Consider the following 27,323-nt stretch of genomic DNA (forward strand, 5'->3'; position numbering starts at 1 on the left):
TATTTAGTAAAACATTAAAATTTTTAATGTCAGTGTACAAGAATTAAGAATTACCATTGTTGGTGTTGAAAATTATTACTAATCTTTTAATTACATGGTCCTGCCTAAAATAACCTTACTTTTTCTAAGTATGTTTTATTTACATCACAGATATGTACTTCTTTTTTTTTATTTTATTTTTGCCTCACCAGAATTCTGGTAAAGATATATTTTCCTAGTTCCATTCAGTATCATACAGAGAACCAATGTGTTATTCAATGTGAATTGCCAAATTGAAATATTGACTTAAAATCTCTGGAAGATTCCAGATGTTTTGTTCCGCTGAATTGGTTTTGCCTTGGGGATTTTATTTTTCAAGGCAGCTATAACGGCAATTCTTTAATTCTTCATGAGCAGATCTTCACATTTTGAAGAGCTGAGAAGACTTTCACACAGGCTGATGCCATAATTCCCACTTTGTGGAACACTGTAGCACTGCGAATGGAATGCTTCTGGCCTTACCAAGTATCTATCAAAATGTCAGAGGAGAAAAGTTGTCCTGCTAGCACAGCTTCTGCCTGCCCCCTGTGTCACTCAAATGGTACTTTGATCCATGGCATGTGAAAGAAAAGGTTTTTCTCCATCCTTTTTCTCCAAAAGGCATCCTGGACAAACACTCGTTGGCAGTGTCTGGTCTGATCTGCAGACCTGAGACATGAGTTTTACCCATGTCCCAGTTTCACTGTGGCTGGTTGTACACACAGATTTTCCAAGACGCACAATGGCTGTGCCCTGCCATTGTCCTTCCCAGCTCTGAGGTCAAGATGCATCATGGATGTCACCATTGGTCCTAGAGTTGTTAGGGGTATGCTCCTCCTATTTGGAAAACAAGTTTGTTTTCCTTCTCTCAGTCCATATCCAAACTGATAAAGGAAAACCTTAATGGGGGGAAAAAAAGAAAAGAAGGAGAAGATGAGTTAAAAAGTTAAAGGTGAACAAAAAAAGCTGAAATTTGATAAGTGACTTTTGCATCCCATCTTTCAATATGGTATTCAGAGTATTCCATATAGAAGGAAAAACATGACAAGTTTGAGGTTGCAACAACTTTTTATGATCTTGATCCACAAACTGTTCTGTTGCACCTGTTACTCGATATGCTCTGCATTTATTTAGGTTGTCAGTAGAAGTAAGGGGTTACTTTCATTTTATAATCCAAGAAATCTAGCATTGCCCAACATTTAGCACACTGTCCTTGTTTGGTGTTATGGAGGGTTGTAACTGTTGTCCGTAGTCTTCCTAGAAATTTTTGCAACTGTGATTATTTCTCTTTGAAGCTTTTCTTTTCCAAAATATTACAGTTGCCTCAACTCTGAGATGGGAACAGTCCAGAGACCTATAAAATGTGATTTAAAAAAAGGTGTAACAAGGTTTGAGACAAAACAACTAAGTTGCTTGAAATGCTAATGGTCTTATCAAGTGGCTTTGATGCTTATTATTACTTAGCAACAGAACTGAAGGAAAAAAATGTAATCCAAGCAATCAAAATTGTATCCCTTAAGCTACCTAAAACCCAAAATCAAACAAAGGTGGATTATGAGAGGAAATGAAGAAGAAATGTATGCATTTGAGGAGAAAGAAGGGCTGGGAGGGCTGGGAAATGAAGAGAGGATGAAGTAGTACAAAGTACCTAATGAATTATCTTCTACAATGAGGAGCTGTTTTATTTCTGTCTTCTAATCAGTAAGGATAACGTATGAGATGAAGATGTATTTTTTAAGAACCTAAGTACATAAAAGCATATTTGATAGAAATACTATCATAGGAATGTAAAGGGATGCAAATGTCAGAAAAGTTTGCTTGGTTATAAATGAAAGCTGGTTATAATGAAATCTATTAGATTTAATAGTTGTGACAGGATAAACCCAAGGTATAAGAAAGTGAGATACACAGAATAATTCAAAGAAAAACAATAAGTTATTCTTTACTTCCCATTATGGATTTCCAAAATAAGTGGGTTTAAAGTATAACTTCATCTTTTTTAACCAGCAATTTAATTGTCATTCCTTCCAATATGTACCCACTTGAAACAAAATCCTGTCTCCAGGTGAATTACCAGTCACATTTTATCAAAGCATCTTTTAAACTTTTCTCAATTCAGCACTTAGAGTAGTTAAGAAAGAATAGTCTTACTATTTAAGAATTTTACTTCTAGAAACATTGCAAGCATGGCAGGGGGAGGTGTTGATGTCTTTTGATGCTCTGGAGGAATTCACTGAGATTTCGGAATTCCAACAAAATTGGTGCATTTTAAAAAAGGGATTTTATCTGTGGTATACTTTTATTCATCTATTTTTTTCATTAGAATAAATGGGTTTTTTTCTGAAATGCATGTTCCTTTTTTATAATGAGGTCAATTTCAGAAATGAAAATTGGGGAAAAGATATTTCAGAGAATGAAAATCATCTAAAACTTTACACAAAGGAGGAAATTAAGGGGGTGACTGGATAGACTTTGTCATAAACCCTTATTATGAAAACCTACTGAGACTAATACAGACTGTAATAAAAACCTCGAAAGCTGAAATATCCCTGTTTCATCTCACTGTTTTCCTTCTTTCTAAAATGCACTGTGGAAATGGAATTGTTTGATTTTTTTAAGTTGGCCTTAAAAGTGAAACCAAATTTTCATGCATGCTGATGTACATATGTTGTATGGTAGTAAATATATATTGCCCGGATCAAATAATTTCTCCAATATGTCATTTGATCAGCTTCAGGTTTCTTTCTGTTTTTTATTGAAGACAGAGACATACTAAATAGCATGCTTGGTTCCCACCATAATATAACACTGAAAATTTTGAGATTTTTATTGTATCCTTTTAATGCATTCTTTTCATTGTTGAGAGTCACAAATTTTCATTGAGGACACTGGAATTTGAGTAAGCACATCAGTATCATATTCCTAAGTAAAACTCATCCTGTTGCATGCTTGTCCCTAATTTGTTCCTGCCTTTTGGAACCATTACTCTGCAGATTCTTGCAGTTCAATTTTTCCTTTTTTGGATGATGTTTCTTCATTTTTGCTACCTCAATTTGCCAAAAAACTCAGAATCCCATAGCGTGCATCCTGCAGCATCCTTCAGTTTAATGATGAAGGATAAATTTTAAATCTCTTCCTACATTGAAATTTTTTCTATTTGTCTCAGAGTTATTCTAGGAAGACTTAATAGTTTTGGAATTGTATGTTTAATGCAGAGCTTCAGTGTTCAGATAATTAGCAGCAATTTACTAAATGCAACAGTATTACTAACCACAAGAATTATTTAATAGGAGCAACAAATTTTCAAAACATTAGCTAAAGGCAGAATAATAAATAACTACTTCTCTGCCCAGATTTTCCTACATTATTAACAACATGTACAAATATTTTGTTTGGTTTGTTTGCATACACTTATCAACCTTACATTTAAAATGCAGAGTATGTGCCTTTCTCTAGAATAAGGTAGCTGATTTATTTTAACTATTAACTATATTTTAACTATAGCTGCTGTTATAAAGCACCACTGAGCTGTTTGTATTGAATTGTTATCAGACTGGTGATTGACAGGTGTGCCAGAGGACATACATGCTTGTTCAGAACTCGCATCTTCATGGCCTTATTGGCTGCTCTCATTTTTCTTCGTGTCACTGTGAAGGAAAAACAGAGAGAGAAAAGAGGAAACAAGGAAACAAAGAAAATAGGGGAGAGGATCAGAAAGAAAATGTTAACTTGAACTTTAAGTCTTGGATGAACAAATCTTGACTTCAGTTCATTTTTAATTCATTTAAATACATTTGATAATTTCATACTCTCTGATCATTTAGCTCATGTAGAGCTTTTTTTGCTTGAGTAAAAAGTAAGGTCAAACTCTGTAGGGTTAATTTACTGTTTAAAACAATAGTGTTTTAGGAATTTTTAAGAGAAAATTAGTGAGAAATGAAAAAAAAATAAACTCTCTCGTGTACTTTGAATAAACCTTCAGGTGAAGAAGATAAAATAATCACTTTTTTTTTTTTTAAGAGATTTTGCTATACAGCATCAGTCTTGAGTTTTATTGTATTTTAATGTGCTTTTGTTTCAAGCTACTTATGAGAAAATTAAGCCTAGGAAGTGAGATCTTTAAATTAAGCAAGTATTCTGTGTACTGCAGTGCAGAGGTAACAACAGCGCAAATCGAGGTGTTCAGACCCTTCTCCAAATAGGACTCACTCTCAAGCAATGAAACCGAAATAAGTAGATAGATGATATTAGAATTGTCAGCAAAGATATTAATTGTTCTGTGACTTGGAGAAATACAAATTCATTAAAAGGTCTTTAAATTATGGACAAATAAAGGAAAGCTGTGACTCTTCTTCCTACTGCCTCCTGTTTCTTTGATGTGCACGTGAAGCTCAGTACTGCACTCCACTCCTTGTTGAAAAAGGAGGAAGCATGGAAGTAATGCACCTCATCATGGAATAATTCAGTTTTAAACTACTTGGTCAGCCATGAAAAGTTATTAATAATGTTTCTACACCAAGGAAAATAAAACTTCATTAAAACCAGATTTATTAATTAACTTCATTTGCACATCATGAAAATACATTTCATTCTAAACCAAGAAGGAATGCCTGAAAAGTAAACTGTCCTCCTGAAATACTCCTGTAAAACAGAGGGATAACAGTGCATCCAAAACTAGAGAAAAGAACAATGACAGTTAAGGTCACATTACGCTCATTCTATACTATTTTTCTGTGCTTTGCATAACATATATCATGTTTAAAAGATTCTGGATCATCAAAGCTTGTCAGGAAGATATGGTTTTCAAAGTAACCTGAATGCAGACATGTTTTTTCTAATTTTTTAAAAGAGTATGTAAAAAGAGTTTTACTTCTCTCAAAGGTCTGAAAGGTTCTGCAGTAAGGGAAGTCTTTTGATACAGTGAATCTTGAAAGTATTCTTAAGGTATTAATAACAAACAGTTAATTGTTTTTTGATGAATCATTTGAAAATATGCTGTCTGATTAAAAAGGCCTCATGTATATTTGATTCGAAGAGTCCAGGAATATTTAACAAATGCTTTCATTGCCTCCATCCATTTGGTAAGCTCTGCTTCATTTCCTGTGGCTCTGCTGAAATAAATATCTGATGGGAAGGAACCAGGGAAATATTTTGAACCTAGCTCAGAATATGAATAGGAGAGGTGCAGATCAAGAACAAAATCTGTGTTTCATTTCTGTTTCACTGCAGATGCAACTAGGAAGATTGTCTCACAGAAGAATATTTATAATTGCATCTGGAAAACTTACTGTATTGCTCTGAAAGAAAGTGTATTCACAGGAAGTTTCTTTGCAATATCTTGTAAGGGAAAATCACACATTCCTTGTGAATGCTTTGGTGTCAGTTCCTAATATTGTTCTGACTCTGTTAGAAATGTAGTCTTGAGAATAATGGTTGTCTCTCATGGATAGAAAAATATTAAACTCAGCCACAAAATAAAAGGAATTCTAAGACAGAAAGAAATCCTTCCTCTCCTTTATTCTTACTATCCCCAGGTGAATTAATGAGGATATTGAGCCTTGTAAGTCATACCTTCCCCCTTGAAGTGCTCGAAAGAGAAGCTATAAACACTTTAGATCATCCTTCAGATGAAGACAAGCATGAGAAAGATTCTGAATTGCAATGGAATGAAATCATTAAGAAATAACTCCCCTCAGACCATCAGAAAGCAGATAAAAATTCTCTGAATATGAATACAAATTTTCTGATAAGTCTAGGCGTATAGACCTACAGACCTAAACAGGTTGTGGCCTTCTTAGAAGTAATTCTGCCATTTTCAGAGAGTGTTTATTACTCAGCGTGATGTGCCAGTGGAAGACTCGGACCTACTGCCACAAATCAATGTAAAAATATGCCCTTTACTGTCAGGTTTCACTTAATGATGGCTCCTCACCTCAGCCTGACCTTTCACTATCTTCAACCCACAGAGGGCAGTGATGTGTAATTAATAATAACTTTTCAGAGCCTTAAATGGAAACACCATCTGTTTTTAGCAATCTTGGTGTGTATTTTTGGGAAGAACTGACAATTTTTTTTACGTGATCTGTCAATAATATTGAAGTCTCAGAATTCCTCAAGTTGAGTTTAGGGAATTAAAAAGTACAAAATTACAAAATGGGTTGTCAAATTTATGTTCTGGGGAACTTTCCAGATCTTTTTTGTAGTGGTATTTCCCAGTAATAGTCTGCACTAATAAATAGTAGACCATATACTGGGAAGAAATAATTCTAAAGGATAAATACATATGCGAAATTAGGATGTGTTCTATTGTACCCCGTAGTCCAATCATCCTGTTGGTATGACCAACAATCCTCTTTAACTGTTTCTGCCTGCATAAAGCCTACATGCAGCTAAACTCCTGAGGGTTAGCAGGAAAATGAGATTTCTGCCCTGACCAACAGCCAGCACAGTCAACCCACAAACATACAGACAGGACTGTCCACCAAACCCACAGATCTGAGCCACCTTTTATCAGCCTGTCAGAGCACAAAGTTCAACTGGGCCTTTTGCCGCCAACCAGCCCAGGCTGACAAGCAATCTACACTAACTATGAGTAGGTGTCAGCAAAAGAATAACCTCTTAAAAGCAGAAAAATAAGGTGATACTGGCCTCCAGCCTCCTCTAGGCTGAGCTTATTTCTGCTTGTCATCTATCTCTTTTACATACGTTTCCTTTACATTAGTATATGTATACCAGAGTGAAAAAGATCGAAGGATTTCTGGATGCAATGGGCAGGTCAAAGCACAGAATAATTTTTCCATACCCCCGCAGGCCATACTTTTGTTTTAGAAGCAAACACATTCCAAAGATATGAAAGAAGTGCCAAAGCACAAGACAGATTAGAAGGTTGGAGAATACAGAAAACAAAACAATAATTCATGAAATGGAATTTGCAAAGCTTACAAGCAATGATCCTCTCATGCCAAGCATGTATCCAGAAATGTATAGCTTACAGCCCTGAGCCAAGCCAGCTTCACTCTCTGGGCCTGGGGAGAGGAGGAAAGCCAAGTTTACTGCTTGTCTCTCCCTTTGCCACCTCCTCTTGGATGTCTGATGCAGACAACGTGTAGAGCTTATGACTTTGAAGGGACTTTGCACTCTGGATTGGAACAGCTTTCATACAGTTATGGAGTGGATGGGGATGCTTTTGATTTTCATATGTAGAGCCGTAGCTGAGCAGCTGAAAAATCAGCCTTTCATGCTTTTTGAAGTGCTACTGTTGTATAGGAACTCCATCTGTGGAACCCAGGCAAGAATAGAAATGTCTCTTCTGCTTTTTATTTGTGTGCTCACATTCACTAATTTGTGAAGTGCAAGGAGACTGCCATAAAGTTTCCATCTGCAAAAATTCTTCTTAACAAAAAATATTTCTGTGTCTCACTGTATAAAAAATACCCCAGTGCCTATAATTGCATAAAGATTTGATACGTTATGGCTATGATACCGTATATAAATTGATTGCTACAACATTTTTATGTGGTTATTTCTAAAGAAATATGTGATCCCTATCACTTGTAACTGTAGCATTCTTTACTCAAAAATCGATGTGATAAACACGTTAGTCTGAACAGAATGTCATGTAATGAAATATAATGTGAAATCAATCAAGATCTGGCTAGCAGCAGACATGAGGCTCGTACTCTGGTTAACTGTGCAACAAATAACACACCCAGATTTTATATAAATGCTTATCTCTGTGTATTTTAAAAAGCTCCACCTATCTCCATACATCCAAACTTAAATACATCTAATTTTATAATAGTTTTGGGGCTTAATGTTCAGATAGATACAAACTTTGAATTTTTCTATCGTGCTCAAATGCATGAATGTAAGGCAAGTCCCTTATCATTTAGCATTGTTATTATCTATTTCATTTTAAGTTTCCTAAATTCACCACTAATACACAGCACTGAGCTACTTTTGTAAAATTAATCAGTGATTTATTATAAATAATATTTGTGAAAATTATTTGTATTCCAAACAGTTCTCAAGTTCAGAGAGAAGAGGGTCCATATACAACAAATGGATTAAATGTTCAAAAGTGCATCTTTTCTAAGTTTTGGGGTTGTATTCTATGTTGGAGAATACAACAGGCCAAGTGTAACTCATAACCATAAATTTTATTTATGTCATGAATAGGTGGAAGATGTTTGCAGACTAAAAAAACTACCCTAATAATAAGAAACACTCTCTTGGATGTTATTCAAAAATATCAGAATCAATGGAATAGATATAGCTGAGTTATTGAAATAAGTTGTTGACTACATATTTGATGAACAGGTATAATAGGAGTAAGTTTAAAATTTGCCACTCTGTTTTACCACTTTTGAAATCAGCTTCAATTACTGTACCTACTTTTTTTGAGCACAGTGTTAATAATGAGTCCTCTAAGCTGTGCTTCTACACTGAAGTGTACATAGAAGTTTTACAAAAGGTCTTACTCTCATTCTGATTCCAGTCTACCTTAACTGCATTGACTGTAGGCCCAAAAGGGGTTTCTTCACTGGGAGTGTAGTCAGTTCCTGGAACAGGCTCCCCAGGGAAGTGGTCACAGCACAAAGCATGCCTGAATTCAAGGAGCATCTGGATGATGCTCTTGATCATGGTTTAGTTTTAAGTACTTCTGCAAGAAGCAAGGAGTTGGATTTGAAAATCATCACAGGTCCCTTTGAACTTGAGACAATCTATGGTGCTATGACTCTTTTAAAAGAATGGACCCCTGATGTGATGGCACATAGAGTCAGGAGTCTCACTGGGAGAAATACTTTAAGAAAATCATAACAAGTAGTCATCAACTCTGGAATTAGTGGTGCAAAGCACCACTAAGGTCCTGTTACATTATTTTCACTGTAGTGGACTATGCCATTGGCTTTAAACAAATGAGACATAACTGAAGAAGCAATGCCTAAACTTGTGTCTGTAGGTCCTTGTGTCTGTAGGTGCTTGTGTGCTCAAACATGACTTATAAAGGGCTGCTATCACCACTGGTCTAACATCACTAGTTATGTGCAGAAATAGAGTTATCCAGCTGGATACCTACAACTTTACATGAAGTTAGGGAAATTCATCCCTGTTTTTTCTTTCCTGTTTAGCATTTTAAAGTAAAGTTGTCATTGTTTTCAAAACTTCCTTTACTGTTCATTATGATTTTCCAGAATACCCTTGCCAAGCCACACAAGTGTCTCTATGCTTTGTTAGGTCTGAGGACCTCCTTCTAAAAGATATCAACAATGCTATGAGTTCCCTGATTCACAAACAACAAATGTAATATTTGTGTGCATGCTTGTCTGCCCTTTCTTATTCAGAATACCATATCTACAGCACCAAGATTCATTTTCCCATCATAAATATGCATAAGACAACCTTATTAACATAAATCTGATCTAACAGGTTCACCACGGATAAAGAAATGTAATTAATTTTCTTCCCTGCCTATTTTACTGCTGTCTCTATTTTTCTTAGATTTTGCTTGTTCATGTACTACAGTCTTAGAACCTTTGTTATGCATTATATTTAGCTGTTTGATGCATCTCACAGTGTTTTTCTTAAAGCCTAGCTAGAGTACTAATGGCTTTTGCTAAGAAAAGAGTAGAAAAAAAAATCCTATTTACAGTTTGGATGGTTAGTCAGACACTCATAAAGAAAAATAGATTTAGACATATACAAAACTTTTGCAAATATTTCCTTGTGATGTCATCGTATAGATGTGTCATTCCTTCACAGCAAGGAAAATTGGTGCACCTGCATTCTAACACTACTATGATAAAATGAAACATGTTCTTTGCTGATGACTTGCCAGATAGGTAGTATGATAGGAGGTCTAAAGAAAAGCTTTAAAATATATCAGTGTACTTGAAAGTCAGAGTACTCTTATTTACCTTCAAATAAGCTATACTAAATCTATGCTTATCGCATATTGGTTAGTTTTTTCCCCCTTTATCACCATTGTCACAACTTTTTAAAGATAGATAGATACAATTTAAAATGGTAGAGTAGCCTTGCATCTAGTAATATATTCTAAAAACAAAGAACAGTTTTGTATAAAGATAAATACAATTCTAACAAAATGGATGGTTTTGCATTTCAATCACACAGAAGGTAATTTCTCTACTGAGACTCTACTATTGATGGTTGTTATTTGCACAGTGCTCCTCTAATTTCACTACCTTTCCTATTATCCTAGCAAAGCACCTGTTTGCCAGTTCTTGACACAACTGCATGGCTGTCTTCCAGATTTCTCTCCATTTTGTTTGGGTTTGGTTTTTTCCCCCAAAGCTTGTGTTTGATAATCCATATTTACATGTATCTTACTATATATTGTTTATTCAAATTTCAGACTGATGATGGGATTGTGAAAATATGGAGTGAATCAGGAAATCATGGTGACAAGTGGAACAATGTCAAGTTACACTTGGGGAAGCTAAGGAATTTTGAAATAATCTTTGAAGGCATTCGTACCAGAGACCTGGGAGGAGGAGCAGCGATAGATGACATAGAGTTCAACAACTGCTCCACGAGTAAGTTCATGAGGGAGGTTTCTAGAGGGATGCTACATGAGATGTAGGAAGTTCTTGTTTGTTTTTAAATACATCATCATTTTACTGTTTTCATCATAATTTCACTGCTCATAAAATCAGTTATGAATAAATTGTTTTCACTCCTATAACTTTAATACTCTTTTCTGCACATGCAGTCATGCAGTGTTCTCACACTAAGTTATGGCAGATAAATCCAAGAAATTACTAAGGTTTTGTTTCCTTTATTTATTTTGTTTAGAGTAAGAACTTTCCTTCTTTAATACACTGGTAAGTTATTGAGTCTTTGATGTTGTATATAACCATTTCATACAAACTGTGTCACATTATATAATATGAAACCTTTGGCCTCTGTGTTTTCTTATAAAGACTCTTGCCATAAAAATAAGTGGAGGCTACAGATGAACCTTTATCAATATTCTTTTTCCGAGTTCAGTTGAAGTGTTAAGGCCAGCAAAATAAAATTTTGACTCCTTCACAGAATACTCTATTTAATTCATATCTCTATGAACATAGGCTAAAATGGGAACGAATTTTGCCTTTATTAAAAACAACAAATGCAACAACAAAAACAAAGCCAAACAAAACAAACCACCAAACAAACAGTAACAAAAAAACTCCCCAAACCCAAGATAAATACTGAGTAGATAAATCATGGCTTCTCTCAGGAAAGTGTGTGGTCTTTCTATCTTGTAGGAAACAGTGTGACAGAATATAAGTGATTTTTTTGATTGAGGTGATCATATCTGATGGCACATATCAACACTGAATTAGTTTTGTGGAAGTTGTTTGAGCAAGCTCTACTCTCCTGCCATAGACTGGATGCCCATTATCAATGCAAGTATGAAAAACAAACTTCTGAAGAACATCTCTTGATTTAGTTTCGTCTAAAAAATGAAGAGTTTGATTCAGAAATTGTTATATAATTCAAAGAATGGAAACTGGATACAATCTGGGACCTTCTTCAGAACTGCACTTTAATAAAACTCTAAGGCAGCTGTACTCTTAAAAGCTCTACCAAGCTCATAAGCATTAGTGATCCCCTTATCTTTTTTCGAAGGGTTTCATTATCCCCATTGTTGTGCATGCAATTGTTCTCCAAAAAACAAGGGTAGATAGGTAAGGATGCCCTGGTAAGAGATGGTAGGTCAATATCTCCCTATCATCTTGAATAAAAAAGTGGATGCTGGTCTCTCTTTTAATGTGTTGTCAGTTGTGTTCACGTGTATTAGTTCATACCAGTGGGGTCTAGTTAAACCACATTTTTGGGATTATGTTCTGTTTTGGGGCTACAACAAATTAGACACTTCATTTCAGTCAGATTCATGAAGATATTCAGCAAATAAAAATAGTAGAGGTTTTTTTTTTTAAGGAAGAAGTAATATCTCTGTTAAGTTCATAAAGATGGTATCAACTGATACAGTGGGGATACTGTAACATGATGTACCAAACAAGGAGTCCCATGGAAAAGAAATATCTATGGACCGATTCTTGCTAGACGTTTCAGAGATGTTTATTTCTCCAGCCCCATGGCCGGGGCTCTGCCAAGGAACTGCTCAGTCTCGGGACCCAAGGGTCCCTGCCCGCGCAGGGGAACACAAAACAACCAATGGGGAACGAGGCTGACCAGGGGCAGAGAAACCCCATGTCTCCCCCCAGGGCCCCTCTCCCAGGACTACATGGCAGGGGGAGGAGACCCCGACAACCAACATATCTTAATATAGTGTAAAAATATTTCTTCTTACTCTTAAATCCACATATTGCATTATAATCTGAAAAATGTAATCATATAAGCATAACTGGAAATATCCCAGAGTTGTCATTGCAAGGAAAGAAATTGTTTCAATAGGGATTTGGAAAGCTGTCATATGAAGGATCCTCAATCTCTTAAAATGTTAAGATTGCTGAAATTTACATTGGTTTTAGTCTATGACCCTACAAATCTGAATGTTAACAGTGTTTTATAACCAGTCTTGCATTAAAATACTTTTGCAGTGAAACAGTTCAGAAAGTAACTTGGTTTATTATTTTATAGCAAGTATTTGTTTTACAGCACTGCTTCAGCAAGAAGCTCTGTTGGGAAAGCAGTTGCACCAAGTGCTCCAACTACTTTCAAATACAGTTTTGGCATGGTCATATTTCTGTGTATTTTGCAGATAATTATGTTTTATGAAGATGTATGATTCAGAGGAGGCTTTTTTATAGAAGTTTGAAATGTACAATTGAAGCTCAATATGCACACAAACTTTTTAAAGATTGGTTTAGGAAAGTTGGAGACCCAAGATGGTAATCCTTTGTAGAGCTGTCACTTGCATGGTCATTGCTTTTGCACTCTAATAGTGTCTTTGTACACTCAGGAATCATTTCCTTACAGCATCTCTGGTAGTGTATGCTAGGTACAGCAGGGTTATCACTAAAGTTTAGGTGTATGTATCCTATGGGAGTGTGTTTATGCTTATGCCTTTGCTTTTCAGCAGGATCAGAGGCCTATAATTTGTTTGCTTTTTAACTGTATCTTCATGCATGTTTGTAAAAAAAGCGAAACAAACAAACAAAACCTCAAAAAACAGCCCATACCCACCACACCTCACCCCACCTCTACCCCCTGATTTTCTTATCTGTAGGAGAATACTTAGGCTCAAACCAAAATTAAAAGGGGATCATTTAGCGCCTTTCACATCAGCTCTGTATATGATTTTTTTGCCTTCTACTCCACAAGTTGATGCCTGCTTGCTTAATGTTCTCAACACTTTTGGAATGCTGACCTTCCTTTTGGCATGATGACATGAAGGAGCTTGGTCTGACCTTTCTCATTCTTGTTGTTATTGATTCTTTACCTTTGTAGAACAAACAAGCAAAATACTTTTTGCCAGTTTTTCAAAAATAACATTTCCCACCAAGCCTGGGGCATTCAGGATAGAGAAAGCATGTCATGTAGATCGCATTTTTTGCAGCACAGGGTTCACAGTTTTATTGTGTCTGTTGTAACAAAGCTAAAAGTCAGCAAACACAATCTCACTGTGGCCAAACTCAAAAAAAAGAGTAGCATACAAAGATGGGGAACAGGGGCTTCTTACCAACAAAATTACTTGATTTACAGCACTTACCCATGTACTGTGTTGGTAGATGTAGAATTGCTGGGCTAGACACACTACAAGGGTCCTCTAGGACAACTGAGGCCATATTTGTGTTTTCTACTTGATCTTATTTTGCTGAACTAAAATCTTATATATTATGGGTATCCTGGATGTTTTAATTACATAATCAGTGGAATATACCATGCACAGAAAAAAAACGGGAGATTGAAAAGAATTAAAACTTGAAAACAGGTTTAAAATAAACAGAATGGATTTGAAATGAGAATGCCTTAAATTGCACAGGGAAAAAACGGAATATTTAGCTGCTTCTCAGCAGACAGCATTTAGTGGTGAAAAACAGTGTAAGAGCAATTCTGGAGCTTTCAAATATTTTGGGATAGCCTCCTCCTCACAGACTGTCCTTTTGGAAGCTACTGAATGGTATTCCTGGAATATGGTTTACAGTCAGCACAACAAAATAATTGCCTCTTTGCAGAAATTATGCACTCGAGTCAGCAAAAAGGAAGAGACAGGCAGCCCATGCGATATTTTTGATATGTGAATATTAGATCTGCTTTCTGCAGTACAGTAATATTCAATGGTTGTATCACTGCTTAATATACCTAAATACTTTTTTTATTTTACATGTATTTTCCTTCAGCTTGCTTCCATACAGTGTTTTATAGGCTGTACACATCATAAGAGTATCTGCACTGAGGTGGATTCCTTGATCTTCACTTACATAGCTGTGATTTCCATAGCTCCTTTTATATGAGGATTTTCAACTGATCACAGAGAATCTTTTCACTATTTCCTTTTAAAAATTAATTTGTCGACAGCTTCTATATCAGTAGAATACAACAAATTACTCTATTTAGTATGATCTGGGCTTCTGGGGCCCCTTCCTCCAAGGCTCATTTTCCTCAGGTCTCACTAATTTCTATGGAAATGAAGGACAAGAAACAACTGTGGGTTTGTTGGAAATATGAGCTCTAGGAAATATTGTCAAAGATGGAGAGAAACAAAGATATAAAAGAGTCTTATCAGTTGGTTTTGAGAGGGTAAGCTATGTTCTGATAATAAAAATAAATTAAATTCCAAATCTGATACATTTTATTTTACAGGTTAAAATAAAAAATCTGAAAAATAGTCAAGTCACATCACAGCTGGAAAAAATTGTTCTTAATATTAAATTAACTGATGTATTGTTATTTTTTTCACCTTCTTGTACAATAATTCTTTATACAACTTTACTGAAACTATGTAAACTGAATGGAGTTTACTGTCATCTTTTCTTGTGCTTTTTAATAATTGACTTTGACCATGCATGAGGTTATTTGCAGGCTGGAAAAAAATGTCTCAATTTTCACCTTAATAAAAAGGTAAAATACCTATGATGGTCATACAGAATAAACTCTAATGATAATTTTTTTTGACACTTATGACATTTAACTTCATGATAATGTGGTCTGCTATCATTAAAGAGCACTTCAAACATTATTGATTTGCTTTCCCAGCTCATGGCTCACTGTCATATAAGAGTGAATCAAGAGCACAACTTGTCAGACATGCTCTTGACAGAAGTCTGAATTTTGTGCATCTGTAATTTTAAAGAAAAGGAATTTTGTACTCCCAGATACACAGCAGCAAGCATGGACATGAACATGATTCAGCCACATCATATATACTGGCATCCCAGGGCACCACCTCAAAAACTAACAAGGAAAGGTAAAATGAAAATAAGAGAATCGTAACTCTGAATTAATTTGACAGAAATTTCTAGAATATTTTGTTATTTAGTTGATTTATATAATTTTTCATAGCCTGGGAATTCAGTACCATAGAAGTCCTGGAATAAGAAAGAGCCATTACAGCTCCAGTGATTTTTGTCAGTTGACTGGGATCAGACTCCACAACCTTTTCTTCTTTAAGGTAAATAGGATAGTGGAATTACAATTATATTTAGTTTTTAAAAGAAAGAAAAGTAAAAATTCCACAATCTATTAATAGGAAATTTCTTCACCAAATTGAGCAGAACAGATATTTTCCTTAAAATATAAAAAAGCTTGATTTCCTTGCGGTAAACTTTTTATTTCCCTTTCTCCTCATATATTTGTATTCCTCCTCACCTACTGTTTATGGCAAAGACCATAGGTGAAGGTACTGAAATCCTTTGAACAACTTTGCTTCCATGCTCTCATAAACAAGAAGCTTTGAAAGTCTCAACAGAAAAATCCTTTCTCATTAGAATTCCATCCTAGCTTTGCAGATCAGAGAGACAATAACTAAAACATCCCAGTGTTTGTGTACGTAGGCCAGCTTTTTTTTATTTTTAAAACAAGCCAGTGTTTCCTTTGAATCCTCAGCTATGTATCACACAAAGCTTTATGTTTAATGGAGAATTTAGTCCCTTCTTCTCAAACACTTGAGAGAAGTTCAAACTCTTATAATAGAAGTATTCAGTACAAATCTGGCCCTGAATTAAGAGGGAAGGGAGTTCAGACAGAGAAAGCTGCCAGACCTAAATTAGTTACTAAAGATATTCACTGGCGTTCAGACAGAATGTATGTCCAGTTTTTTAATTTTCTTTTCTTCCCCCCTTCAAATACTTTAATGATTCACAATGTCTTTCACTTGTTTTTGTAAATAGGTCAGTGTCAGGGTATTCTGACATGGAGCACTGGGATCACATGACCTGTCTAAAACATCTCAGTAAATGTGCTGAGAAGAATAGTAAAATTCTTAATTGTTAGTCTAATATTTGGATTTTGCCTTTAGAAGGAAATTATTCTTCAATTTCATCATGAGCTGTCAATTGAAAATTTTCTGCTACGTATTGAATCTCCTTCATTACAGAGAAAAAAAGCTCATTTTGAGAAGTCTAGAAATTTTGGTAGCTTTATCTTAATTTGGCTTAGTGTAACATACATTAACATGAATGTACTTTATAATTTGAGGGAAAATTTTACTGAACTCAGATACACCAGCAGAGGGTACAGATGTGCACAATTTGGTTCTAGACAAGAAATAATCTCCCTTTTGGCAATGTGAAGATCAGCCATAGCTGCCTTTCAGAGGGCATCCCCAATGCCCTTGTAGGAAGGACTTAGTGGGGAAGGCAACGTGCTCAGGACAGATGAGGAGGAAATACAGGCTCCCTCATCCCAGCTTGCCAGGGCTGCCAGTTACACTGGGTGAAGATGTGAATTCTTGCACAAGTCAGAATGCTTGAACAGCTTTGAATATTAAGACTTTCTAGAAATGTTTGAAAAATATAAATTAATTTTTACAAAAGGGGCAAATATGATACGGTCTGGATTCAGGGAATGAATTGCATTTGACAACCTTCCTAAAAAAATTTTAAAAATGGAATAAAGGGAAATATGGCACCAGCTTGAAAACCACAGAATTGTGTAGTTTTACTGCACTGTTTAGAAGTCATTGACATACCTGTAAACTAGGATTTCTGTTTCTGCTTATGTAAAAAAATGTATGAGCTTAACCAAAATATTTGTTCCCCATCTTTTTGCAACTCTCAGAGATGTATTAGGAATATGCACGAGAGCATTTGCCACAGATTTTGAATATGAGAAACAATTAATAACTTTTACCTCATTTTTCATGAAGAGACCTCAGCGCCATTTTAAGTTTCTGTTTATCTCATGGGAAACTGTTGAAGAAGATTTGCTGACTCCAAAGATAATTTGATTTGCTAGCATATGGCTGTAAACCGGTGTTTTCAGCACAAAATTAAAATCTCATCATTTTGACATTTACTTCACATTTTGTTTACTCTTCTATTCAGTGGTAGATTTCTTGACTCCACCTATTTCAAATGAGCCACAGGAGAAGGCTTTTTATGGCTAGTAAAATATACAGGGTAGAGGTGAATGGACCTTATATCTTTTTTCTAACCTTATAATCTTTGTCTGTAAAGATGGTACTAGAATAATGACCACTGTCCCAGCCCAAGTTCATTTTCTTATCAAATTACTCTAGAAAGTAGGCACCCTTCCAGTACAGCCAAGCTGCATAAAACCCATCATACACCTTGGTGAAAGGTGACATCCAAGATGAATTTCACATCTAACAGCAATTCTGCGGAGACGGGGAGAGCACTCAGCTGAGGAAGTGTCTCCTTGTTGCAGATAATTGCAGATTGCACTGTGTGCTCTATTCCATTGGTCTGTCACAACAACCCCTGTGGACCACATAAGGACAAAATAAAAATAAAATATTCATATGAGATGCTTCTAAGATATCTGTGATAACTGGAGAGTGCTGTGATTGAGTGGCTTTGATTGATTCTGCATCACAGTGGAAGCAACAGTTTGACAGTCACTTTGTAGTGTAAATATCATTGAAAAGCTCCAAGAATAATCTATTCATCTGAACTTTCTGAGGTACAAGCTAAGTCTACACTGGAATTAGCATAGAGGAGAGACAGGGAGGGGGAAAAGGACTGAGAAGTAGAGATCACGTGTCAAATTGTTTCAGGAGATACTTTTATCTGGTTGAACACGTTCCTAATTACTGGGAAATAGAATTTTCTGCAAAAGCATGTCATAATTTTTTACCTTATGTCCTCTTCTCCCTTTCTTTTACCACCTGCAGATTCCAAAGAGATAGAGCCTAAAACAGCCAGACCCTCATTCATTGCTCAGCCCTCAGTGCTTCTCCCTCATGTCTCCTTTGGTATCAAGCAAACTATGGTAGATCCCTGTATGAGTGCTATGAGTACGAGATCCTTATCCTGCTGATATGCTCTAAGCCAAAGCTGGTCTCTCAGTCTTTATCAAATATAAAAGCTTCTGTCCTTGTCTCCTGTGGATTTATATACTCCATGATATCAGCACTGGAAGTTAAAGACAATTTTCTTACCTTTTGTGTTGCTTGAGCCAGAGCCAATTCTACATTTCCAGAACTATGAATAATTTTTTTATTCTTCCAGGTTATCTGGGGACCTTAAGCACAGTACTGCTTGCTTTGAACAGCTTTGGGAAGTGCTTTGGCAGAATTTTGTATCTACAGGTCAGAGTCTCTCCTGAGAGTCAATATAATTTGTTAGATCTAGTGTTTATCTTGGAGTCAAAACATATCTTTGAATTAAATATGGCCTTTTGAGTGATAGATTCCATGAGGAGAATTCTCTATGGTTTTAGAATTATAAAAGAACCTTATTTGAAATTATATCTAGCTTGCTTGAGTAGAAACTTTTCATCTAGTTTTCTTTGCAATAGATTTCCAAGGTCATCCATGGAGAGAATCGTTATTGATGGGTTTGCTAATACAATTCTAGTGTTCTATAAAAAGTCATGCAGAAAAGAGTACTGAACAATTTAGGTAAGCAAGAAAAAGCTTGATGAAAATTGTATTTCATAATTTCTGAATCTCAGAGTACAGTTGAGTAATGAAACCTTCCAAGACTGTGTATTTCACAAATTCCAATTTAAACAAAGGGTGAAACTTGCAAATTAAATTTCCTTTAATTGAATAATATTTTCAACAAGATATTTTAATTATTTTTTTTATAGCTCAAGTACTGTGAAAGGGAGAAGTGGTATAAGTACTTCCACTAAGCAAAATGATTTAAACAACAAAAAATAGAAAGAGGTGAATTTTCAACATTAATTTGAAAACATTTCTACTCAGGAAGGACTGTAATTTCTAAAAAGACAAATAGTGGGAAAAAAGTCTAATTTCCTTTGAATATGCATTTTATGTTTCATTTCACACTGCTGACATGGTGGTGCTGTACGTGCATGGAGTGAGCACGTGTGTTTCTCTTGGAGAACAGAGATGAGTCTCTTGCTAAACAGCAGCTCAGTGCACTTGACCTTGAGGTACACCCTGCCTTCCAAAACAGCTCAAGGTCTTATTCACTGCAGCCTTTAGGAACCATAATCATTTTGTCACCCTATGCCTTTCAAAAGCACAAAGCGTTGGCCAAACACAACCTCTGACAACCTATGTCTTTAGTGTTGTAATACTACAGCATCTCTTCCTGTGTGATCAATCACTTCTTTAGTAAGTATTTTAAACATTCACTCTGTGTCACCAAATCTATGATATTTAGTGCTACCTATGAAACTTAAATATTTTTGGCCTTATCCATTTTGTTTCAGACGATACAGATCTATAGCTTCGGACTGATATTTGAGTTGTCTGGTTCTTTCTGTGATTTTAGATGTAATGGATATCACAGGAATATTTAATCTTACAGAGCATTGGTACAAGTAAGCTCTTGTACTCAGAGAGTCAGAGAAATAGTCAGTGACCTGTTGCTGTCCTCTAGTAGCAAATTTAAAGGAAAGAAGACTGGTTTTGTGACTTCTTTCATAGTCAGTCCTTTCCTGGTAATTGAAAAAAAAAAAAAGTCTTGGTTAATAATGTTTTATTTATCAGCTCTCTCCAAATGAATCTTGTCGTGTCTATAAATTCTATGTCTATTATATGGGTTAGTCTTCCATAGATAACATATACTGGAGATGGGTATAAAATAAATAAAGCTCTAGCTTGTGCTGTATCCACAACAGAGTCACAGTTTATTTGTGGTATGCATGATGAGCATCTGTGTCTTGCATGCTTTCTACATGTATACAAACACACACAGGTTTCCTTGTTAGAGAAGATCTTATCTTTGCTGGTATTCTGAGAATTGCATTGTCCAAAACAAAATATGTAGAAAGGAAAGCAAGTGTATGTAAATGAAAGTTCTGCAGAAACCATCCTTAATATGCTTATTTCATACCATTTAGTGATCCAGAAGCCAAGCCAGTTCTATTGGCTTCTTAAAACTACTTAGAAGATTACATGGCTCTTTGCTGCATCACTACAAAGTTGTACTTAATTGAAAAGTGATATCCTGTATATGCTTTTTCCTTTTCAAGTACTGCCATTTCATTTGGTGAAGGGATTTGCATAACATGAAGTCATTAGTTACTACTTCATCTAAAATATGTCTTGTGCTAGTTTCTTGTGGTGTCCTGGCTTTTTGGAAAAGCGGCAGTACTGAGGGGAAACCAAGTAAATAGGCATAATAAAATGTTATAATTTTTCTGTACCACAAATACAGTTTGTTGGATTGGGTTTTTTTAACTTAAAAGAATTAAATCCCCAAGTATTTAATGTAAGGGAAGAAATTGATTTATAAGGATATGTGCTGCTGCCAGATAACTTTGACCTATGAGAAAAGAAATGGTTTAATTGGTCTACTGATTCTTATTAATCTACGTATTTCTATGCTGATCTGAAGGCTGGTTGTTATCATAAGCCATTCAATTCTTATCTGTGTTTGTGTTTTATATTCTGTATTCTTTTATTTTGGTTTGGGTTGACTTTTCTGCTGCCTATAATGATTTTTTTTTTTTTCTGGGAAAGGAACGGATTGTTGTTTTTTGACCTGCAGCATATCTATATAGTATTCAGATCCCACAGATTTTTGGAATGAGTAACTGGAGGAGAAGAAAGAGCAAAACATAATGTTTAAATGTCCTCTCTTTTTTTCTTATTCAAAGCAGTTTCTAACATATTTTCCCATATGTTCTTCAGTATATTTTTTTCTGATTAAATTGATTTTTTTTATATTATATTTGAAGAATGTCTTGTAAAAATGAAACTTCTAAGATGCAACTTCTGTGTGAACTTGTCTTTGGGTTTGCTGACACTGAAGTTGCGTTTTATGGTTAAACTGCACTGTATTTCTTGTTTCGATTTATTTTTTAGCTGGTGTAGGAGTTTTGGCCAGAATGAGTGTACTATGGAAAGTTGATTTTTTATGCCATAATTCCAAATAGAGTTTAGAACATTTGGTTACACTGTGCTAATTACAGTTTGATAATTTGAAGAGGGATTTTATTTCTCTCTGTCAAAGACTGTGGCAGAAACTCCATCATTATCATAAATTTAATCTGGTATCCCTAAAATTACATGTAAACAAGGTCTTACTCCAAAAGGATAAAATTCATAGATACATAAATAGTGTTTGGACTTCATGACATTCACACCTCTTGAGATAAACGAATCACAGGTTTTATTTTAGGATAACCAAAGAGATTAATAATATTATTAAATGCTGGTTTATGGTATGTTTGAAGTATTATATAGTTGCTTGTTTTTTAAAAAAAAACCAATAACTGTAATTAAGTCCTAAATATAAATGATAGGGTAACATAACATAACATAATGTTGCTCTGTGTAGGTAATCGTATGGAATATGATCAGTCACAAAGCCACAGATTTTCAAAAGTCACTCTCCTGTATGGTGATAACGTACCCCTTTCGTATGCAGTGAAATAAGATGTGAAACTTACTCTCTGCTAATGGCTCTGCGATTTCCTAATTTATGTCATTATTTAAGCCACTGAATGACTTAAAGAAGTTGTTTAATTTTCCTGTGCATCATTTCCAGTGCAAAGGAGGGGGTGAACATAAGGGTTTTAGACTCTTCTCAAAAGTGCCTACTGACAGAAGGCAAGGGGCACAAATTCAAAAACCAGGAAATTTCAAGTGAACACAATAAACCACTTTACTGTGAGGGTCACCCAACACAAGAAATGGTTGTGCAAAGAGGTTGTTGAGTCTCCATTTATTGATATATCCAAAACCCAAGTGGACATGGTACTGCACAACCTGCTCTACTAGAGGTGGCTGAAGCAGTGGCTTGGACTAGAGAGGACTTGAGAGGGCCCTGCCAACGTCAGCTATTAGGTGGCTTTCTGGAATTTAGGATAAGCCATATTAATGAATTTTTAGTGGTATCTTCAATCAGGTTTTATCACATCATTTTGGAGAGGTGTGAAAACTGCCTTAACCATCACAAATGCCTAGGTCAATTTTTTTCTCAGGAATCTGCTCCTCTGCTAAGGGCTCTCTGCCACATGGATTCTCTGTAAAAATTAGCCACAGCTCTTCATGTATCTAATTCATGACAAGCTGTTCATGGTGTGGATCCCCTGACACTAATCAGATCAAACTGACAGTGAAAAATTAAAAATTAAAATAATGAGACAGATACCAATTTGGAAACAGATTTTGTGCGTGTGTGTGTGTGAGTGCACAGGGTCTTCTGTATTTCAAAGCTGAAAATTTAAGTCTTAAGGTCCTGCAAGTAACCAACATTAGCACTGATTTTTTTCTCTTTTGTACTATCCATTTAAAATATTTGGATTACATTTTAATTCTGTATTTTCACTCTATTTAATATTAGTTTGATTGCATGTTGAAACTAAACCAAAAGTTTAGTTCTCTTTTCCTATTCTGCATCAATGAGAATGCAGTTCCTCAGCCTGTAAAATTCAGTAAGTACCACTGTTTAAAGAGATTAATACCCTGACAACAATAATAATTCCTCTGGAAATATGGGCCTGCACAAAGGTAAATATCATGGTGTTCTGATCAGCCTGTGTTTAACAATATGACACATTTTAGTCATGTTTGAAGGAAAAAATGAAACACATTACAATGAATACAGTAAAAATAAATTCTCCTAAATGCCTTTTGCAGAACTTGAAGCTCTAGACTGAAAGGCAATCTAAGGTTACCAGAGTGCTTTTGAAGTGTTGCATTTGGGGCTATCAGAACTGCTTCAATTAGTGTTAGCTGAAATTATACACACAGTGCACTGAACTAAAAAATAACTTACATAAGTTCCTTTATAGTCTTACAGTCCAGGGATGGCTGAATCTCAGCACTCTTAGGATTTGAACCTAATGTTTTATGTGCAAGTTACTAAGTTACTCTCATTTTATGAGATCATTTTCACTCACCTTCAGAGACGAACACAAATTGTTGTAAAACAGATTTGTATATTAAATACCATAAGAGAAATTTCTGGGCATGACACTGAACCACGCCGTAAATCAAGTCCCTCCGGATGGGAGAGAATTTGCTGAAAGTCCTTGCAAGGAATTTCAAAGATAAACCAAGACTTTTCCTTGAGTTTCAGTGCTTCCAGATAGTTGTTTATTAAGTCTTATCAGAGGAACAGAGCCACTAGCATGACCCAGGTACAGCATAGAGCACAGAAAAGCAGGAGTGAGGCCTCTCTATCAAGATTTAAACAGCCTTTTAAAGATATTTTAACCAATAGTTACTAAAAACGTACATTATTTTCACTTTCCTACCAATTATTCAGTAACACGACAAGGAACTGCGGAATTTTCTATCCAATCATTCCAAACTACTTTTACTGCAGAACATGGAGTAGTAGAAGAAGGAGAAGAAGGTTTAGAGAACAACAACAATCCTCCATTTTGATATTTTTTACTCTTATCTATTTACTACCAAGAGAAGCCCAAGACCTCTAAATTTTTCACCCTGTGACAATCTTACACAGTAGTCTATCACCTAATTCACGCCACTGTATTTTCTAGTTCTTGTCTGACCGTTGGTAATTTTTTCCAAGGTTGGAGGCTAAAGCAGTGTTTTTCAGGGGGGGTAAGAACCCTTAAAAACAGGCAGAGAAATATTCTCAGCACTCTGGGTTCCTACATGGGCGGTTCACACAATCAGAGCAACAATTTGTCTAAACTCTTAAAAAAAAAGTTAAATGTCTTAGAAAGGCTTTAAGAGTTTATGTATTATGCAAATGTGTATAACAGTGATTTTTCTCAGCTAAAATGTTATTTTCAAAAAAATATATTCTAATTGTGAGCAGAATAAAGCCTTTTGCCTGTCTACTTTTCAACAGCTCACAGAACCTGTTTTTTGTGGAATGTCCACAACAAATATACCAGGCAAACTGTTATGTTGATGCTGAACTGAATTTTCTTCCAGCCAAACCATTCTACCTTTGAAGCTTTGGGCAAGGCAAATAGAGTAGTCTAGAAACATATAATGCAACATTAAAAGAGTGAGACCAAATAACATCTGTTGGAAGCAGTAAAACCCTAACACCATGATGTATAATGGCTAAACAAATTAAAAAGAGCATCCTTTGGTTTTATTACAATAATTGATTTAAATGTCTTGTTGGTTTCAGTTGGAGAGAATCCCAGGGAATGCCCTGCCCTCACTGATTTTGTGTGTGGGAATGGGAATTGCATAGAGTCTCAGTTCATCTGCGACTATAAACCAGACTGTGAAGACCTATCAGATGAAGCTGACTGCAGTAAGTATCTCTTTGTGTATTAATGTAATCTTCAGTTAAAATTATAACTTTAAATTCTGTAGCATAGTTTAGGTGAGTTCACACAGATGATTCACTCAAAAGATGATCACAAGCAGGTGGCCTTCTCCACAGCTTGGAAGGTCTGACATCTTTATATCCTCAGAGATACTTGCTGCAAAAAGTATTTAATGTAGCTTGCTAAAACCAAAGGTTAAATACTGAAAGAAAAAAAACCCATACCAAGGCCAGAACAAGCTTAAGGATTAAAAACATACTTGAGGAATTAAATCAATGAGTTACAATACAAATTAACTCTGAGAACAAATGTAAACTCATTTATTAATGTGAAAACATGTTGAAAGGAAATATCAATGTTGAGTGGAAAAGCTAAGCAAGCAAACTTGTGTACAATAACATTTAGGCATGATTCTGCCATAGAAAGGTGAATATTTAAAAATAAGCTTGTCTTTCAAATGAATTCTGTCTTTGTGATCTGAGTAGAGTGAATACAGTTTCATTGTTTGTTCTTGCTTCTACTGCAAGCTGTGAAAATATTTTGTTGTCATTTCTCTATTACAGAACAGTTGGAAAAAATCAAGTCTGTTTATGTTTTCCTAAGTCCTAGTGAATATTGAGACAAAATTTGTCTGTAGGCATTCTTCACTGCGGCTGATTGAGATGGAAGAACACAGCTCCATTTTAAAATCTGGATCAAGTTAACAGGATTTCCAATTCTAAAACTCAGAAGCAGTAAAACATTGTGCCCTTGTTCCTGCTCCATGTCTTTGTTTACTTACAGTTACTGTCTGGACCGGACATTGGAGTTGGAAGATTACATAGTCCATATATACAGTCCAGTAATCAGTCTAATTGTTAATCTTTGAGCAGAGGGTCAAATTCTTCCATGATGTAGGTATGCCCAAAAGTAAACTTGATAGAGAGAGTAAATGTATCACAACATCAATTCAGCCTTCATCCTTTGTGGAAGTAAAAGTACTTCATTGAACTAAGCCAATATGTTTTGATCCCTTGAAAATCAAAGGCATTTTTTCTAGCATGGGGTTGCTAGAGGCTTGACTGAACAGGATTACAAAACTAATGACCCTTTACTGGATGATGCACATTAAAATGTTTTAGCCAAACATCAGACTTACATACTTGCTGAGAGAGATGCTAAGATATCACTATAGGAGATTTAACTTGGAGTTTCTCCCTTTCATAAAAGTAAATAACAGTTCTGAAGTAAAAAGCTGAAGGTAGTGTCAGTATTTCTGATTTCTGCCTCTTGTGGTACTTTGTGTTGCAGTGAACTTTGTGAATCATATTCATGGAAATGGATTTACATTGGATGAGAAGTTAAAAGTACTAGGTTTTTAAAATTAGACTGCAAGATAGATTTTAAACAGCTAATCTGTATTTCTTTTACAAAGTATTAATACTTTTTCAGGAATTAGGCAAAGTAAGTTCAGCAAAATACTCTATAAACTCACCTTTGTAACATTTTCCAGACCTAACAGGCACACAGTAAATTTGAATTACTGTCCAAAGTGAACTGTTCAGTAAAGATACTCAGAAAATTATGGAGGCACTTGATTTATTCTCTAAATATTGTTAGAGGATATAGTAGCTTCATTGGGGGAGGGTGTTGTTGTGTGTTTTCTGGAAGGACTCTTTTTTTAGTCAGATAACAGATGGGAACACTTCAGGCCATAAATGATCTTGAATCACAGTAAAGCAACTCAGTGTTTGCTATACTGAAGAAAAGCTTTTCCAAGGGGAGAAAAAAAATAATTGCTGATATTCACTTTTAAAAAAATAGACTGAGATATCTTTTTATTGTAGATGGAAAGGCTGTAGATATATCAAAATAATTTCTTCAGTCTTTAGTCTTGCTGCCGCTACCAAAGTGTAATGCAGAGATACAGTAATCTGGCATTCAGAATACTCAGATAAGCCTCAGGTATAATATTTCCCTGTCTGCTCTATTTTAGTTCAAACAATTGATGCCTTATATTTAGATAAACACACTTTTTTCCTGAGCATATATCTTATAGATGGGAATAAACAACATTAAAGGGCACATATTGCCTTCTAGATATGGAAACCTGATTTTTTTATTGAAAAGGCAACAGGAGCTGCTTAATCAGAAAAGAAAGCAGAGCAGGCACAGAAAAATCCCTTCATGGCCTAAGCTGTCCCATCACAAGTGGTTATGGCCACATTTGTCTGAAGTTTTCTCCTTTGCACTGAGCTCAAGGTCTGAGCTTATTTCACATTCTACTGCAGTTTTATGCAGTAACTTTTTTTCTTTAATGTAACTCCAAAGAAGTAAATGGACCATAATCTACTCAGGAGCAATTCCTGTATGCAGGATTTACAACAGAACCTGGATGAAATGAACTGCGTCCACATAGGCTGGTAGACTTTTTTTTAATAAACTTGTGGAAATTACTTACTCTGTGTTTCATGCAGTCCAGTCAGGCAATCCTGGAAAATTTTCATTCTCTTTCAGTAAGCTGCTGGAAGTACCGAGGTGAAAAAACC

The 27,323-nt window shown here is 35.4% G+C and overlaps 1 protein-coding gene across 1 annotated transcript in view; it reads left to right on the plus strand.

Annotated features, from left to right (window-relative positions):
* The window catches only part of MALRD1 (MAM and LDL receptor class A domain containing 1), a 237,235-nt gene that overhangs the window by 129,776 nt on the left and 80,136 nt on the right, over positions 1-27,323 (plus strand). Inside the window, exons 28-29 of the mRNA XM_042044140.1 lie at positions 10,394-10,574; positions 24,651-24,779. Of these exons, the coding sequence (XP_041900074.1) occupies positions 10,394-10,574; positions 24,651-24,779 (310 nt within the window). The remainder of the gene's footprint in view (positions 1-10,393; positions 10,575-24,650; positions 24,780-27,323) is intronic.

Source organism: Corvus kubaryi, unplaced genomic scaffold (genome assembly GCF_017639235.1).
Source record: "Corvus kubaryi isolate FWS band 111438036 unplaced genomic scaffold, C.kubaryi_AGA036_p1.0 37398, whole genome shotgun sequence".
Taxonomy (NCBI): domain Eukaryota; kingdom Metazoa; phylum Chordata; class Aves; order Passeriformes; family Corvidae; genus Corvus; species Corvus kubaryi.